Source organism: Notechis scutatus, chromosome 2, assembly GCF_049901735.1.
Source record: "Notechis scutatus isolate UNSWTSFEM ecotype Mainland chromosome 2, rNotScu1.2, whole genome shotgun sequence".
Classification (NCBI taxonomy): Eukaryota; Metazoa; Chordata; class Lepidosauria; order Squamata; family Elapidae; genus Notechis; species Notechis scutatus.
The window spans coordinates 189582196-189602218 of record NC_142010.1 but is presented as its reverse complement, the minus strand read 5'-3'; the positions used below and the strand labels follow the sequence as shown (position 1 = coordinate 189602218).

Below are 20023 nucleotides of genomic sequence, written 5' to 3'. Positions count from 1 at the left end.
GTATGATTTAAGGTAGGGACAAAAAAATAAGAAAAGGATGTATAATTAACTGTAATCCTTATACCACCTACAACAACTGATTTTCAGAAATTGCAGAGAGCAGATAGGAGAAGAGTATGAAAGCATGTGACGGGTATGTTGGCATTTCTGTCAGATTGCATCAAACTGCTATATTATTGGTGCTATTTTTATAACTAGCGGAAGGTTCTGAGAAAGCTAACTATGTAAAATTATTTCCTGTCTGTTCTGACATTTGAATGGCAGCTGGGTTGCCAGGAAGAATTTATATCTACCTCTATTCAGATAATGAGTACCCTGCAGACTAAGGAAGAGTTACTGAAGACCATTTTGAATTTTACTCAACTTTATGAGAGTAGACAAACTTTTGAAGAAGAGTTTCTATTTTATTTTATTTAACATTTCTTAAATTGTAGTAACTACCGGTATTAGAGCAGCCTTATGCCACCCAGAAAGGGTGGAAATGTAATTCTCAGGATCCCTTGAATTAGCCATCAAGGCTGAAAATTCTTAGAATTGTACTTCCAACACTTTTGGAAGGACACAAATTTGGAAAGTTGCATTAAACAATTGTCACCCCATTTCCCTGCACTGTTTTTTCAGAATGCACAGTGCACAACGCAGTATAATTGCATTCTAAATTTTACTACTGTCATATCATTAATTATCTGTGATATGTCTAAAGAATTCCAGGTTCAGAAGTAGTTATTAAATCTGTAAACCTGCAGAACTCTGTGCTTACTGATCTTTAAGATGCAGCATTGCAATTATTCTTCTGAAATTCCTATTTTAAAAAAATCTAATCCAGTGGCACTTCTCTTACACCTTTATGGGTCTATGCTGAATTCTGATGTAAAATACAACGGAGGACAACGTGAGTTAAAATACACACTTCTAAAAATCTAAATCTGGCACAGGGATCTTGCTTTCATATTAGCAGCATCTATCACTTCTCAGTTTTCAGCTACAGTGTAGAATTTATTCCAGTACTCTGTTCTGACTAACTTGTACAATACTCCAAGTTCTAATTTTCTTAGCTTTCACACTTTTCTGGGTTGTTGAAAGATGTCAGTGGCTCAGCTTTCCAACTACATGTACAGTGCTTGAATATTCTTGGTCATTAGTAAAAACCTCTTTTTACTCTTTTTTAAAAAGCCTCTTGGAGAATCCACTTCCCTATAAAATTAATAATAAGGTTATGAAAATCTGTCTTGTTTTGTGTACCTGTTCAGTAAACCTTTATTTCACAGAGCCAAATTTCTGAGGATAATCAGGAGGAAATCACTTAAAATAATTTGAAGGTTTTTGTTTTCCTCATATACTTCATATCTTCTATAGTCTTAAATTGAGTTCTGTTAAGATTAACCAAAAAGATTATTTTTATGTTGCTTACAATAGTTTTGGTAGAAAAATAGCATAAAAATAAGTTTGTTTCCTGATTTATTTAATTTATACAAAGTTTTATATCTATTAAGACAAGGCAACTGATAGCACCAAAATATATTAGAGAACAATTGAGAAGTATTAAAGTTGAAAAGTGAATGTTAAAATAATTGTAAAACAATGTATAGTCACGAGTGAAAATGTAGGTTTTTAACTCTATTGTTTGAATTCAGGCAAAAAAAAATGGAAGAACAATGCAGCTCTTGATCAGTGTGTTCCCAGGTTTGGATACAATATAGGACTTTGAAATTTTATGTTTATTTGTTACTTATTTATTTTTTATTTATTTGGCACCCATTGCATGTTAATGACTCTGGGCAGCTTACAGCATAAAAGTTAAATGAAAATCTTGATTTCAGGAAATAGTTGTCAATTGCTTATAACTGCAATAAAAGTTTAAAACCTGCCACTGGATGAATCTGTTACATTTTTGAACATGGAAAGATTTTTCTGCTACATGCCAGACTCTTCTTCCACATTATGTGCTTCAAATAGGAAGAGGCAAGAAGATAAACTAAGGTAATACTTAGTAGTAATAGGAATTAGGTAGCAGTTGATCCATTCCAAACTGAAAAATAGGCTTCAGTTTTTGGATAGCGTTTTGCTTACGAATAGGGCTAGTTAGAAGGACTATTGGAGGTAGATCTTGGGCTTTATGTTGCTAGATCAAAAGGAAAACCAAAACTTCTTTTAAATATAATCAACTGAATAAATCTGTCTGCCTCATCCGAAATATTTTATTAGTTGCCCTGAACTTCTGTGTAGTCTTACTTTCTTCTCTTTTTCTATAGGAGATTCTTATTTAAGAATCATTTGAACTGCAAGATACACGGCAAATAAATTGACAATAATAATAAATATTTTTTACTACAAACACATTTTTTATTTGCTATCAACCACAAAAAAGATCTTTCTTTCCTCCTTCAGAGTTTGGAATATATTTTTATTTTATAAAAAGAAATGTCTGTGTTCTATTTTACAACTTCAAGGCTTTTGTTTGTTTCCTGTGGGGCTAAATTTCCTTTTGGTTTGACAGAAATACATGTGTGTATTAAATTTGAATCAGAGGAAAAATTAAAAAATGATGAAATAATGAGAGAGATGAGTGTTTTGCATATGCAGTTTTAGGCTTTGGAAACATGATTCAGAGTTATTCATTTGTGTGGCAATTTTTTTCTGTAGGATGCAAGATATTAAGATGAAAAATAGGCTTCAGTTTTTGGATAGCGTTATATTGCTTAATATAGCTTAATAAAAATTATTTGAAATGGTAATTTCATTTTCAGAAACATTTTTTTTGGCGAAAAAGAAGTAGCCAGCTTCTGGGAAATGCAGATACAATATTTGCAAAATAACATTTCACTTCTACTGCTTTTCTTTTTATATATATATATTATTTGTTATTTTATCATAAAATCAGTAAAATACAGTACAACAAACAAATAAAATGAAACAAAACAAAAGCATACGTTCAACCCTAACAACAAAAAAGAAAAAATATGGCTGAGTGCTGAAAGAAAAAAAAAAAGCAGTAAATTCTCCTCCCTTTTTATACAGATACACACACGTGTATGTATGTATGTATGTAAAAGGGGAGGAGAAATTACTGCTTTTTCATATGAAGAAAGAAGAAAAAGCAGTCAACAGGTTGAACTAATCCTTACACTAATCTTCAAATCCATCTGTTGTTATATTTAGCTCATAGAAAGGCCACAGTTTTCAGTCTCTTATGAAGCTGTCTAGTCCATTATCTCTAATCAAAGCAGTTAATTTTGCCATCTCTGCTAATTCAGTCAACTTCAAAGTACATTCTGCAACAGTCAGGGTCCCTTTTTCTTTCCAATATTTGGCAAGTACAATTCTTGCAGCCGTCACCATGTGAAGGAATAACACCCCAAATTGTTTTTCAATTGGCTTGTCCATCATATCTAAAAGAAAAGCTTTGGGTTTTATTAATATTTGTATCTTAAATATTTTTTGCATTCTCATTGTTATGTTTATCCAGTATGTTTTCACATATTTGTAAGACTCTTCTACTGCTTTTTTTAATTAAATAACAAACGTGTCTAATTGAATGAATGAAAGGCAAAAAAAGGAAGGAAGGGGTTTTTTTAAACGAAGGGTTCAATGGGGCCAAATAATTCCACATTAAAAATATTTGAGAAAGGCTCTCAGTTGATTCCTTGATTTGAAGGGGAGAAGTCTGCAACTTGTCTCTTGATTTGAAGTTCAGAATTCTCAACTTGTCTCTGATTTAATATATCTCTGTGCCAATGGGAGTCAGCTCTGCCACTTTGGTATTCTTCATTATTGTTAAAAACTGTAGTGCTTTATTTTACAATATTTAAATACTGCCCTGATCCAAACATTCTGGACAATACACACATTCTGGACAATACACACCATCCATGAATGGAGAGATTAACTTTCCACATGAATAATATGAATTGTGCATTTTGTATCACATTAGTTGTGAAGCTCAAATGTTTTTGGACACTAGGAATCAACAGCCTGGAGCTGTCTGGATCTTGGAAACTTTATTTTTGATCAGCATTAGTAAACATGGTTTACTAAGTAGTATAACACAGGGGTCCCCAACCACCGGGCCGCGGACCGGTACCGGGCCGTGGAGCACTCTCTACCGGGCCGCAAAGAATTTTTTTTTAAAAAAATGGCGGCTTTCTTCACCTTCGGTGAATGCTGCTGGGATCGGGGATCAAGGACACAAATGAAAGAAGGGGAGGGAGGAAGCAACCGAAGCCTGTCCTTCTCTCTGGGTCAGCTCTCTCAGTCGCTCTCTCGCTCCTCCACCAGCCCAGGAAGAAACTGCTTCAAAGAAGCAGGGGGGCTTTCCTGTCGCCGCAGCACCTCCGAAGCGCCCGTTTCTCCCCCACCCCGTCCGCCTGCCCGCCCGCGCGCATGCGCGCGCGGGGTTCAACCCAGTGCTCCGTTCTGCCTGCCTGCCTGCCTTCGTTAATGGTTGAATCGGAACAGCTTTGGCTGAGTAAAAGAGGCGAATAGTTATTATTCTCAGCCGAAGCTGCTCCCAAACAACCAGAAACTAAGGCAGGCAGGCAGGCAGAACGGGACACTGTGGATTGAAGCGCGCGTGCGCGGGCGGGCGGGTGGGGGTGGGGGTGAAACGGGCGCTCGGAATAGCTGCGGCGACAGGAAAAGCCCCCCGCTTCTTTGAAGCAGTTTCTTCCTGGGCTGGTGGAGCAGCGAGAGAGCGAAGCCTCCTTCTTCTTCTCCCCGGTCCTTGCAAAAATTTTCTGCTTGAAACCGGTCCCTGGTACAAAAAAGGTTGGGGACCACTGGTATAACACACAAAGAGGAAACAAAACTGCATATCAGTTATATGCAACAGTTCAGGCAATGAACATCTGCAAGAAAACAACCAAATTCTGAGAGCCCAAGGACTCCACAAATTAAAGAATGGCTGTATGGAATTTTCTCCCAAAAGGGAGTGTAAGAACTGAGATTCCAGGAAAAAGTCTAGCACACTGATGTGGGGATTGCTGACAAATACCTCAGACTTCCTCTCTGCTGCTTCATGATAAATAACTTAATCCTCTAAAGATGTTTCCAAACAATTCCTAGAAGCTCCAGCCTGTGTGGATGGTTTTGGGAATGCTGAGAATTACAGTACAATAATATGCGGAGGGGGTCAAATTGCCCACTCTTAACGTTTTTTAGTCCCTCTGAGTACAATGTTTTCCTTTACTCTATATAATAAGCTCCCTTTGAATTCATATAGGTAACCATTTTTCAGATATTACTGCGTTGATTATACACACACATACACATACTTTCTTAAGATAAAAAATAATTGTAAGATATGGTATAATTCTATGATTATAAAATAATTCTATGATTCTTAAGATAAAATAATTCTATGATATGATAGCTGTATTATTATTATTTTCTAAAAAACTCATTCAACACATTGCTTTTTGACATGAATTATTGTCCTTTACTTACCAAAACACCCATGTAGAGATTTCCTATGATTTTTAAACATTCTTACTGTTTTTCTGTTATGAAGTTCTTTATTAATTCTGTAAGAATTTATTAAGGAACTCCTTAATTTTCCTTGCAGAGGAATCCATAGGCTGTACTTGAACTAAATACTCAAAAGTTAATTTAGGACCAGTTAAATGAGTTCTTTTCAATATGTGGAGTTTTGTAGCTGGGATTGAAATGTAAATTGCACACAGAGAAGCTTATGATAGCTATTTTCTAAATGAATTTTTAAATGGCATTTTTATTAAGAGGTGCGTCTAAAGACACTATTTTCGGTGAAAAGTGTAAAACTAAAAACTGTTGTTTTAAAATTATGTTTTGTGTTTCTTGGCATGTATGGTAAATAACGGATGTCAGTGTTAGGAAGAATGCTCATGTTATATACAAAACAAATGCTCATGTTATATATAAAACATACACAATGAATGAAATATTTTATCTAGTTGAGCATTTAAGCTTGGCTAACATGGTTAAATATGAATGAAGAGCATATGTATATATCATATTTATATACCCATCTCCAACTGATACAATAACCATTATCTGATGTATTTCTTTGTATAATCTTTGTTAGGGTGTCTTTGTTAGTCTGTCAATAGGAATTGCTTTAGTATATAAAGTAGCTTTCACATTCTTTAGAATTGATTTTCTATTAAAGACAGACATACAGTTTTATGAGCAGGAATCCAAAGTTGTGTATTCTTTACATTTCTGTAATTTTTTTTTAGAATAACTCTTATAGCTCATCATGTAAGTCTTCCCAAAGTGCTAACTTGCTGTTTTATTGTTTGGTAAAGAAGTTGTGGTAGTGCTCTTTAGAAAAGAATATTGCAGTATCAGCCTATCTTTTGGTCAACTATTCCAATTAGGTGTGCCTAGAAAGTGTCTTCAAAGAACCCTCCTCTGTAGATTAGACAGACCAACAATTATCTTAATATATTTCAACAGTTACAAACCATCATTTTGAGGAGTAGTTTCTGCCCTCCCAAAGAGAATTTGATTAAGAGACATCTGACTTCTAAGTTCTAGTAAAGTTGCTGGTACCGAGACTGATATTTACGGTTGTGTGCAAAAAATAAGACATTCCTGGTAAACAGAAGCTGACCCAGTCTCTTCATGGTAGAAAGTCAAACATGCCATCTTTCTGCAAATTTGAATGCATACAGTACTCACTATTTATATGTAGTTGCTTACTGATTCCGAATAAGAAAACATTGAACATGGCAGGTGTAAAATTTGAATATGCTTTTGGTCATTATTCTGTAATACCTCTTTTGGCAGAAAGGTACACTGAAAAATGCAGTAGATAAAAGGCTCCAGAACGAGCAGTTATACCTGTCTTATGCTCAACATTAATCATCTTACCAAGAGATTCAAGACTGTTTTTCTTTCCAAATCAGAACTGAACACAGATTAGAAAGGATTTAAAAAAATCCAAGTAGACTCCAATGTTTATTATGTCATTATTTTGAACTTTACTCCAAAAAGCAAAGATTGTGATTTCCGGATTTAAAAAAAATGGTGGCCTGAAAATGGCTCTGCAAAAAGTAGAGTCAATGATATGACAAAAAATGAAGATCTGTCATGTAGGCTGCCTCTCTGAATCTCTCCAGAAGTTACAGCCTGGAGGGTTTTCATGAGTACTTCTGGTTGCTTTCACCTGACAGTGGCAGAGAGTGAATCCAAACTTAGGTCCTCCCTCATTTCTAATCCAATTCCTTAGGTTCTATTTATTATTAATTGTTTATTTTATCAGGAAAATGTTTTGCAAAATATTACAGTTATACTAGTATCTCTTCCATAATGTTACTTTATTCACTGGAAGACACTTGCCTTGTTCTAATGAAAGAGATATGTCTTGATCCTGAAATGTAATTCCTTTTCCTAAAACAAGAAATTATTGAGATAGTCTTTCTGACCAGTAAGAGGATTTGGTACCAGAAGCATCTTTTTGAGTCTGAACTAGCTCAAAACCTCCTTCTCAGGGGGAGGGGGGAAGGGGAACAGCACCACCCTGAGACTAATACCCATTGTGGTCTTGAGAACACATTACTACTCTCAAATATTAAAAGCTTCATGATACCACAATCACCTTAGTACTGATCAAGATAAGATCCTCTTTAGGATATATGATAAAAACAAATGAAAGCTAAAATCCTATATAAGATTCAGTCAGAGACAATCCACATGTAATGTTCTAGCTTTCAATAGCTCCCCCCTTCCCTGTCCCCCTTCCCATATTGGAGCTCTCCATGGTGCTACCTTTTTTGTGTGTATACCTTCTCAAAAATATCAATGTGAATAATCTGAACATAGCTGTCTACATTTGCATCCTGACCCAGATAATGTTGCTAACACTCTAAACTCTAAACCTTTGATCCTTTGCTGGCTTAATGCTAAGTCCTTTTCCATTGTTACATTAATTATCTACTCAAACACTGCTGTCAGCTCCCCAGAAAATCAAAACCTGGACTTCATGCATTATGAGAGGGTGCTTGGGACTGATTATGTCAACTGCTGTCAACTGTTGCCCTATCCCTGTTCCATAGATCAACCAGATTTTCATCAAGATCACCATAGGCTTGTGGCAGCAGAATTTAGTAATTTTCAAAGGCCGTGTTAATAACCCTTTTTCCATTCCTGTGCAAAGTTTATGAGTAGTGATCCATCAATAATGCGGTTCTTTTGAACTTCTCATTCTGTGGATTTTTTTGGATCAATTTCATCTTTCCCAGCAAATAGTACATCTTGAGTATATCTTGTCACATTAATTGAGAGGCCCATGGTTTCTATGACATCCCCAACTATTCCAGATGACAAGAATGTGACAGTGATGTAGAAAATTGCTCAGAACGAATCATTTCAGAAAAAACAGTCCTGTTAGAAAATCAAGGACACCTTCACAAGTTCCACTGGGAGACAACAAGGGCCATCAGCAGAATCCTTCTGTTCTAATGTGCTATGATTAGACACATAAATTTCATCTTATTTAAGATTAATTACAATTTGCCAAGGTTTGGAGAAGAAACTAGTTCTAATTATCTAAAACAGGAGAAACTAGTTCTTAATAATCTAAAATATAAATTAAAACTTTGAAGCTAATTCTTTTGTCTACAGGTAGTCTTATGGCCTCAATTGAGCCCAAAATTTCTATTGCTAAGTAAGACATTTGTTAAGTGAGTTTTGCCCCATTTTACAACCTTTCTTGCCAGAGTTGTTAAGTGAATCACTGTAGTTCTTAAGTTAGTAACATGATTGTTAAATGAGTCTGCCTTCCCCATTGACTTTGCTTGTCAAAAGGTGGCAAAAGATCACATGACCCAGGGACACTGCAACTGTCATAAATATGAGTCAATTGCCAAGCATCTGAATGTTGATCACATCACCATGGAGATTCTGCAGTGGTCATAAGTATGAAAAATGGTCATAAGTCACTTTTTAAAGTGCCTTTGGAACTGTTGTAAGTTAAGGACCACCTGTACATTGGATGAAACAGAACTACACAAACATTCCCATAGGTAATATGGTATTTAAGAGATCTTCCTTTTCTTGCTCATCCTCTCAATGAGTCTCATCTTACCTTGAAAAATATTCAAGAAATGCAGTCTAGGGTAATTAAAACTTTGATTATTGAATTATGGAACTTCCTAAGATTCTCAAAGGTGCTTTTTCAAGAGGCAACTGGGCTTTCTTGTTTTTTATTTGAAGATGTTTTGCTTCTCATCCAAATAGCTTCTTCAGCTCTGACTGGATGGTAGCGAATAAAGGATTTGTATTCCTCGCAGACAGCTGGTTATTTACATTCTTTTAGCGAGTGCTTGAGGCCACTTGGGGGTTTATCTGTGTTGTCAGGGTCACCTCAGGGTGTGGAGCCTTCTTGGAACTGCTGAAAGGATTGTGTTGTGGAGCTGAAGTGAAACGTCTTCAAAGGAAAAAAAAACCCAGTTGCCTCTTGAAAAAAGCACCTTTGGGACAACTCAAAATCTAGATCAAAGTTTTATCTATGTCTGTAGCCCAATTATTGTATGGACTGCCTCAACAGAATTAATTTCATTCTTCAACAGGTGGTTTTGATATTTCCGCTTTCCTTGGTGTTTCTTGATTTTTAAGATTTAAAACTTCTATTATTGTTGTTAGAATGGTACTCCTTTATTTTTTAATATTCCTTATTATTCAAATTACCTGAATAATCTGTTGCTGCCTTTTAAGCATTGTGATTGAAATGAAAGAAACTGAATTGAACATAAAATCAAAGTTGGGTTTTTTAAATAAATCATTCTAATGTTTTTTAAATAAAAAAATACAGCAGTGGATATTGAAAAAAATGTATTAAAATTGAAGCTGGCTTATGTACATTGGACATGGATTGGTGAGCTCCTAGTGCAGATACACACTTAACCATGAAGCTGAGCGATGTTGGATCAGTCATTTTATCTCTGGATAGTTTCACAAAATGACTTTTGTAAGAATAAATTGGAAGTGGGGAGTGGCAAAATTTAGTTCCTACATATTGGTGAAACAAATCAAAATGTACATGTTTGTACACCAAGATGTGTTTGTGTATTAGTAACATAGTAGTTAGTATTATGTGAATTTATGTTGACCTGAAAACTGCCAAGTTCTCATAACTTGTGTTTAATAGGCTCCAAATGGCTGTCATGACAACTTCCAATGTTTTTGGTTGAGGCCATGCTAAAAATAATTGGACACAGGAACAAAAACTGATTCTTTTGCCTGCCATACAATATTATGAGACATAACAATGCACCAAAATCATTTTAATTACAGTGCTCTTTTTCTTTTTTAAAAAAATAGAGGTCTTTGAAGTCCCAGAACAAATAGAAATGATCCCAGGCATTTTGCTATAGTAAAACTATTTTACAAAGAAATGTATAGTTGTGCTATTAGTTTCTTTGGGGGAAAAACTGACTGTACTTCTGTTATTTTAAATGATACTTAGCCAAAGTAGATTGAGGTAATAAAAGTTTTCCATTCCTATATATCAAGGGTCTTCAAACTTGGCAAGTTGAAGACTTGTGGACTTCAGCTCCCAGAATTCCTGAGCTAAAATGACTGGAGGAGGAATTCTGGGAGTTGAAGTCCACGTCTTAAAGCTGTCAAGTTTGAAGACCCCTACTATATATGGATAATTTTCCTTATGATTAAGATTCTATTGTAAAATATTCAATATTAATATAGTGCAATCAGTGTACTATGGATTTAAAAACCAAATTTATTTGTAGTTTACAAGTCCTTGTAGTACCTCAGAGACTTTTTGTATTATGAAATCTTTAACAAGATGTCTATTTTGCTACACAAATTGCATTTGAAAGCCTCCTCAAAGTGCACTACTTTGTTTATTTATTCACTTAGTAATTCCCTAAATGTTTAGTGGAAGAAGGAAAAGCAATTTCCCATCAGATAAGACTAATGGGGCTTTCAGGACAAGTTGTTTTGTCTTTTGAATTACAGTCTCTGCATGAAAAATCTGTAAAACTGAATAACCAGAAGGAAATACAAAAGTATGAGTATTTTTATTTGTACAAACTTCAAAACTGATACTTGATACAAAGAAGAAAAATATTTGATAATGGCAGCGATCCAGTGTAAATTTGAGATTGTGTATACGTGTGTGCTTGTGGGTATGTGTTACTTTGTAACTGTATATTTTTGTTCAGTTTATTCTCTTTTCTTTGACATGCAGGTTAACATTCAGCCTTCAGAGTGGCATCACTCTTTGTTGCTGCCTCATTCCTGGGCTGGATTTATGGAGAGAGCATACCATGCAATTATTCAAGTATGAGATATTAGCATATACAGTATATAAATGGATATTCTTGTCTTCTTGTAAAGTGGGATGAACTTTTTATGTAAATACATAAGTAAGCAAGCATGCCTGATGCATTCAGGGTTTGCAGTTACAGGTAGTCCTTGACTTACAACCACATTTGAGTCCAAAATTTATGTTGCCAAGTGAGAAATTTGTTAAGTGAGTTTTGCCCCATTTTATGACTTTGCTCACCACATTTGTTAAGTGAATCACTGCAGTTCTTAAATTAGTAACATGGTTATTAAGTGAATCTGGTGTTTATTATAACCATACGCCACACTCTGGATTTAAGATGAAGAAATAACATTAATTTTCAACATGTACATTTAATGAAAGGTATCTCTTCTGGCCAGCTCACCAAAGAACCTGCCAAAGGGATCTCCATTTAAATTGCTATAGGCTAGGGTTAAACCCACACTGTTGTTTTTTTAATTAAACCCTATTGATTTCAGTGGAATTTAAGATAACTAATATGACACTCAAGTGCTGTGTGACAGGGTGACCTGTGTGACAGAGTGACTTGCCCCAGCTCCTGCCTACCTAGCAGTTTGAAAACATGCAAATGCAAATAGATAAATAGGTACCACTTTGGTGGGAAGACAACAGTATTCTGTGCGCCTCCGTGTATAGTCACGCTGGCCACATGACCATGGAAAAGTCTTCAGACAACGCAGGCTTTTCAACTAAGAAATAGAGATGAGCCTCGTCCCCTAGAGTTGGAAGTAACTGGACAGAGGAAACCTTTACCTATTAAAGGGGTGTATCCAACGTTGAATAGATGGTATATCAGTAATAGAACAGATTTTCAGTGTTATCTACTTAGATAATTTTGGGAGATCTGGATCAAATTTGCTTCATTTACTGTGTAATGCTGAAGAAGAACAAGAGGAAGAAAATGAAGTTATATGTGACACTGAATAGAATTCTGTGTCTATTATGAATATAGAATAATTTCAGTTAATTTTGCTAGTGCATTTGGTCTTCGTAGCATTGCAAAAAGTCCACTGGTATCCAAGTTTCTAATTGTAGGTTTCTAATTCTAGGATTTTTAAAAATGTTTACTGTTACTTTTTTTAAAGAAATGACTTATATCATGGAAATTTCCTGCATTCTAAAATCCTGCATCATAATTATGTACACATTTGAGAACCAGAATAAGGTGATGGGTGTTTTTTAAAAAATGGCTTTTGGGAAGTCTAAAATTAGGAAAGTTGCATATAAAAATGCCTTACAAATCTAACCTGTTTTTAACACATGTCTTTTAAAATATATTTTGAATTTGTTTTTTTTAAACAAAACAGTGTTGCAGTGCTACAGTAATGTGGACAATAAACCATGAAAAATGCATAATTACAACTTGTAAAATTGAAAGAATTTTACAGTTTAATTGTACCTTTTTAAAAAGTGTAGAATTGTTATGAATTGAAATCATAGTCTATAGAACACTTACTGTACTAAGAGAACATTTAAATAGCTCTTTTGTGATTTTTCTAACATTTCTGTATTTTATTAAGATCGACATTGCAACATAGATAAAGAACCAAAGAGTAGAATCCACACTTTTAGTTCTAACCTAATTTCTTTCTCACACTAATTTGAGGTTGTTAAACATGAGTGAGCACAATTCATTTAATTCTTTCTGAATCTGTGTTTAACTTTTCACTTAACTAGAGCTGAATGAACAAGGCTATCTATTAGGTTGTGGTAGTTCAGCTGTTAAATTTGTATGTATGTGCCTCTGCCTCTGTATGTGTCAGTTAGTGTGTATGACTTCAAAAGATTAGGGTAACCTCTATGCATATCATTTAGCACAAAGAAATAGTTGCCAATCTCAATTAATGAAGGAACTGTTGTTTCACAAACATAACTTTGTGAAGAATTGTATCATTATTTACCCATGTTACTAAAAATTATATTTTTATAATTTCAACATACCAGAAAAATGTGACAAATAACTGGGAAAGATACTTACTTTAGTATACTTTCTCACAAAGATTCAATATTGCATATAATTTTTATAATCTTTAGATCACAGCAGAATTTACAGAGTATTCCAAGAAAAAGTTTCTTTCCATTTCCCTACACTTAGGAAATTTAGAAACTTTCTTCTAAATATTAGAATCACATCTCCTGGATATTTATTGTGATAAATAACAGCAAGATATTTAAGCTGAATGCTACAGTTGTTTACTAATAAAGCACCTAGCAACTTTTCCCAAATTATAACATCAAAGTGTACTGAACTGTCTAAATGTACATTATTTTATCAGAGAACTCTCCAAAAAGTGGCAATCATGAATGAAAGTAATGAGAAAATATGGCCTCATGAAGAGATGCATCTTTATTTTTCAAACCTAAAATTTTAGATTCCATTACTTAACACATAGCTTATTACGCAGAAAAGTAGGAATTGTACAAAACTGTAAAAATCACTGTGTTACTACCTATATAAGTATCCCTGCTGATTTTTGTTATGATTATACAGGGGAGGCACGCTGAATTGGAGATGCAGTTAAAGCATGGAAAAGAGGAACTAGAGCAAGTGCAATACAAGCAATTTACGGCCTGGCTCTGGTAAGGCAAAGACTCTCTATTCCTTGTCACCTAGAACAGTGGTGGGGTGTTTGGGAAAGAAACAAGTAGTATAATTTGAAGGATTCAGTGTTGTAAGTTTTACTAACTTTAAAAGTGTTAATGATAAAAACCAGATATGATCTTGCAGAGAAATGGCAAGTCCCAGGTGTAATCACAAAGAGTTGTTTTTCACCAGTAGCTCTTCTTTTTTTTTTTTTTTTTTGTAAAAGTTTTATTGATTTTAACAACAAACAAAAACACAAAAAACATAACATAAGACATAACATAAAAACATCATCATCCTTCATAAATTTACAGACAGTGTATCGGTTGGTTCACCACTCCTTTTTGTGCATCCATTCATAGTCATCATAATAATTATATCACATAATAACTCATATCAACAATTATATATCCTAATATCATTATTAAACAATCATTTGACTATAATTTTACTAATTCATACTTAAGCGAGATAACTATAATTTAGTTAATTTATTTTATAACAATTCATAAAATCATACCAAATCTATCTTAATAAAATATTCTAAAAATATTATCAAAACCAAGAAAAAGTGTATATTCATTATTTCCTAAATTTCTAAACATTCTATTATTATATTGTATTATCTAACCATTGATAAAAAAGATCCCAAACTTCATAAAATTGTTTATCTTCTTGTTCTCTAATTTCAAATGTCAATCTACTCATTTCAGCACATTCCAATATTTTTTTAATGATTTCTTCCTCTGCTGGTATTTTCTCACTCTTCCAATTTTTAGCAAATACAATCCTAGCCGCTGTTAACACATTTACAATCAAATACTTCAAATTTTTATTATATGTATCAGGTAAGATTCCCAATAAAAAAATCTCTGGTTTCAAATCTATATGTTTCTTTGTCATTTTTTCCAACCATATGCGGATTCTAGTCCAATATTTTCTAGCATCCTCACAAGTCCACCACATATGGTAATATGAACCAGGTATCTGATGACATTTCCAGCACTTTTCAGATTTATTCTTGAACATTCTTGCTATTCTTGTCGGGGAAAATGCCACCTGTAAAACATCTTATACAAATTTTCTTTATATGCTGTTGACATTGTCATTTTATAATTTTGAGACCACAACTTTTGCCATTTCTCTAAGTCAATCCCATATCCAAAATTCTTCCCCCAAGCAATCATCGTTTCTTTAACTTGTTCATCCTCCAATTTAATTTCCAACAAATAATTATATAATTTTTTAATCACTTTTTCATCAGTACCTGTCAAAATCCTATCTAAATCAGTCATTTTGTCATAAAATCCTTCCATTTTGGAATCTTTAAGATACCTTGAATGTATTTGCGCATATGAAAACCAATTCATCTTTATACCTTGTTCTTCTAAATTTTGCATCGTTTTAAGTTCACCCTTTTCATCTAGTAATTCCCCATATCTAACTGTTTGTTCCTTCTTATAAGTTATAGGATAAGAAAAGGCTTCAATAGTTGATAACCAAACTGGAATTTTCAAATAACATTGTTTCTTAATTTTCTCCCAATTCAACCATAACGATTCCGTATATAATGCCTTCTAAAATAACCCTGTGATTTAGTTCCCTTATACCATAGAAAAGCATGCCAACCCAATAGTAAATCATGTCCTTCTAATGCCAACAATCTAGTCTTTCTTAACGTTATCCATTCTTTAGCCCACATTAAATTTGCAGCTTGATAATACAACTCCCAATTAGGAAGGCCAAATCCTCCTCTAGTTCTAGCATCCTGTAAAAGTTTTAATTTTATTCTCGCTTTCTTACCTTGCCATATATACTTCAACACAATTTTATTTAAATCTTCAAAATAGTCTTTACCTAACCTAATTGGTATTGTTTGAAACAAATATAACATTCTAGGTAAAATATTCATCTTAATTGTTGAAATTCTACCTATCAGTGACAATTGTAAGTTTCCCCATTTTTTCAGATCAGATGCTATCTGCTGCTTAAGTTTAATATAGTTATTCTCTTTCAGTGTAGTACATCTTGACGTCAAATATATCCCCAAATATTTAACTTTATTCGTAACTTGAATTTTCAATAGGTCTGTCAGCTCTTCTCTTTGTCTTAATAACATGTTCTTTGTCAAAATCTTTGTTTTGTCTTTATTTATTTTCAAGCCAGCCATCTCACCATACATCTCTATCTTTTCGAATAATTTTAAAGCTGTCTCAAGAGGGTCTTCCAGAATAAAGACCAAATCATCTGCAAAGGCTTGCAATTTGAATTCCTCCTTTTTAACTTTCATTCCTTTTATATTTGTATCCTCTCTAATATTTCTATTTAACACTTCCAAAGTCAATACAAATAACAAAGGAGATAATGGGCATCCTTGTCTTGTACCTTTTTTAATATTAATAGAGTCTGTAAGTTCTCCATCTATCATTACTTTTGCCGTTTGCTCATAATATATGGCTTCTATTGCTTGAATAAATTTTCTAGCAAAGCCCATCTGTTCCAATAATAATAGCATAAATCTCCAATTCACGTTATCAAATGCCTTTTGGGCATCTAAGAATATCAAAGCCATTTGTTTTTCAGGATGCGCCTCGTAATACTCCAATGTATCCAGGATTATCCTCATATTGTCTTTAATTTGTCTCTTTGGTAAAAATCCATTCTGATCAGGGTGAATAAAATTATTTAAATATTTTTTAAGCCTCTCTGCCAGGATTGAGGCAAAGATTTTGTAATCTGCATTCAATAAGGAAATAGGTCTATAGTTCTTAATTTGTAATGGGTCAACCCCTTCTTTTGGGATAAGTGTAATATAAGCTTCTGACCATGTTTTGGGTATTTTCTTATTTACCATAATTTCATTCATGACTTCTAATAGTGGAATGCTCAACGATTCTTGTAGTATTCTATAAAATTCTACCGGGAGACCATCTGGTCCTGGTGCTTTTCCATTGTTCTGTCTATTGAGTGCTTCAGTTAATTCCATCATTGTTATAGCACTTTCTAACATTTCCCCAGTTTCATCAGGTATCTTAGGTAGGTTAGCATTTTGTAAATACTGTTTAATTTTTCCCTCATCAAGATCCTCCTGTTTATATAATTGTCCATAAAAATCTTGAATGATTGCTTTTTTCTCTTTATTACCATAGCATACTTGACCTTGATTGTCTATTAACTGTAATATTTTCCTTGATTCTTTCTCTTTTCTCAATTTATATGCTAACCATCTACCTGGCCTATTTGCATCTTCAAAATAATTCTGTTTAGCACTTCTAATTTTTGTGCCAGTTCTTCTTTCTCTGCTTGATCCATTTTATGTTTAATTATGTCCATTTTAAGTCTAATATCTTTTTTTTGTGGCGCTTTTTGTAATTCTTTTTCCAATTTTTTATGGTCATCTTCTAAAGCTTTAATCATTTGCCTCTTCCTAATGTTCTTTTTCTTTGAATAGTCTATTATTAATCCTCTTGCATATGCCTTCATTGTATCCCAAACATTCTGTATTGAAGTGTCCTCTTTTTATTTACATTGAAGAAGAAGGCCAATTCTTTTTCCATCCATTGTGTAAAGTTTTTTTCCTTTAAAATAGTATTATTTAATGTCCATCTAGATCTTCTTTTTGTCCTTTCCATTTAATTGTCATTGGATTATGGTCTGCCCATGTACTTGTTTCAATATTTATCTCTTGAATATTAGATAATAATTCCGTTGATGTCCAAATCATATCTATTCTGGACCATGATAAATGTCTATTGGAATAAAAAGTATATTGTTGAGTTTTAGCATTTCTTTCTCTCCATATGTCTTTAAGATTTAATTCATCTATCATTTTTAAAAAAGTTTTAGGGAGAGTTTTCCTATTTTGTCGTGCTGCTTTTACTGTATAATCCAATTTATTGTCTACAATTCCATTAAAATCTCCCATCATAAGTATATTAGCGTAGTCCAGTTCAATTATTTTCATGTGTAATTTTTTATAAAATTCTTCTTGTTTATCATTCGGGGCATAAATTGCAACCAAAAGTGTTTTTTGTATTATTGTCCACTATTTCAACCATTAATACTCTTCCGTCTTCATCAGTAAAAGTCAGTTTTGCTGGAATAGTTTCCTTAATATACAAAACCACTCCTCTTTTCTTACAGTAAGTCAGAGAAGTGAATATTTTCCCTAATTTTGGTCGTGTCAGTAGTTGTTCGTGTTGTTTTTAATATGTACTTCTTGTAGGCAAATTATATCAAATTTTAGCTTCTCTAATTTGTGAAAGGTTTTTCTTCTTTTAGTAGCTGAATTCAGTCCATTTATATTAATAGAAATCAATTTTTTTTCCTCCATGGTTATACTTTATATTTAGGTCTAACAGCTCTCGTGGATCTTACTTCACGTTGTTCTTTGGTCTCCGCTTGTCCACCTATTGCACCTTCCTCTTTTCTCATTTCCATCAGATCCTCTTCAGATTCAGTTGAAATGTTCTCTTTTTCTATCTCCATTTCTCTTCTTTCAAAGAATTTCTTATAGAATATTTCTGCTTTCTCAATTGAATCAATTCTGTATCTCTGTTCTTGCCACGTAAACATTAATCCTCCTGGAATCAGCCATCTATAGTTCACCTCTTTTTCCAATAGCCTTTTAGTCAAAAATCGATATTCTCTTCTAATCTCTCTCACTTTTCTAGGTACTTGTTTTAAGACCACAATCTCTTTATCTTTATACTTCAACACCCTCTCTCTTGCCACTTGTAGTATTTGGGTTTTAATAGTTTTTTTGGTGAATCTAACATGAACCTCTCTTGGTAATTGGTTCCTCGTTGCATATCTTGTGAAAACTCGATATATCTCATCTACTCCATCCATCATCTTTTCTTCTGTTATTTCCAAGGCTCCAGCCAAGATTTCAATCATTACTGCAGCCAAATTTTGTCCTTTTTCTTCCTCAATATTTTGAAATCTAAGATAAAATTCTGACCTGTCCATCTCCCACTTCAACATCCCATTTTTTTCTTGTTCAGCCGTTGTTAATCTATTATCAATATTTCCAATTATGTCATCTCTTTGCTTGTCTTTCTCTTCTAGTTTTTGGATTCTCTCATCATGATTCACCATCATTTGTTGAAAATTTTCAAATTTTTCATCAATCTTCCCAATTCTTTTATCAATACTCTCCATTCTTTGTTCCATGCTCACTTTAAGATCTTGTATTCCTTGCATAACCGTCATTAAATCCATTTGTGCTTTATCTTGCTTTGCCATTATGGAAAGTCGTCCTCCAGTTGATGGGGAAACAGGAGCAGAAATTGAAGTGCCCGGAGGTAAAATTCTCTTACTCATTCCGTGATTCAGCGTCTTCCGGTTCTTTTAATCCAGTTAATAAGGTGACCAATTATAATCCAATTAGAAAAAGGGAAAACACCAAAAAGAAGAAAGAAAAAAAAAAAGCCAAAAAGAAGTAAAAAGCCCAAAATTAAAAAAGAAAAGAAAAATTCTTCAGGTTCTTCAATACCTTAATCCAATTGTGAAATACTCAATTATAATTCAAAAGTAAAAATTAAAAATGAAGAGAAAAAAGAGACAAAATAAAGCCAACAATGTAAAATAATAATAATAATAATAATAATAATAATAATAATAATAATAATAATAATAATAATAATAATAATAAACAAAAAGAAGAAGTTCTTCAGGTTCTTCCCACCTTAATCCAATTGAGAGATCTCAAAAATAAAAAATATCCATAAAAATAAGTCAGAAGTAGAGATAAGAAAGCAAAAATCCCAATAAAAAAAATAAAAAGGAAAAAATAAATATTCTGAGGCTTCCCCTTTAAAAATAAACTAAAAATGAGGTAAAATAAAAATAAAAATAAGTATACCAATATTACAAAATGCTATGGGGTTGGGGGGGAGGGATAGAACAGTTGATTAAAAAAAAAAAAACACCCACTGCCTTTTTGTTTATCCAAGGCTCTTATTTGGCTTCTCGACACATTTCAAAGCCAAGCTTCAGATATTCAATTAATAATAGAAATCCCGAAGAGCACCTGTATAAACATCCTCCAGTACTCTTCCCTCTATCTTCCCTTTATCTTATCACTTCAATAGCCTTGAAGCAGAAGTTTTTTCCCAGCTCTCAACTTC

General features: G+C 33.5%; 1 protein-coding gene across 2 annotated transcripts in view; it reads left to right on the top strand.

Moving 5' to 3' along the window:
* The window catches only part of FOCAD (focadhesin), a 150977-nt gene that overhangs the window by 85604 nt on the left and 45350 nt on the right, over window positions 1-20023 (top strand). For both annotated transcript variants that reach the window (XM_087957633.1, XM_026680279.2), the window contains exons 22-23: window positions 11189-11281; window positions 13800-13888. In XM_087957633.1, coding sequence (XP_087813759.1) covers window positions 11189-11281; window positions 13800-13888 — 182 coding nt within the window. The remainder of the gene's footprint in view (window positions 1-11188; window positions 11282-13799; window positions 13889-20023) is intronic.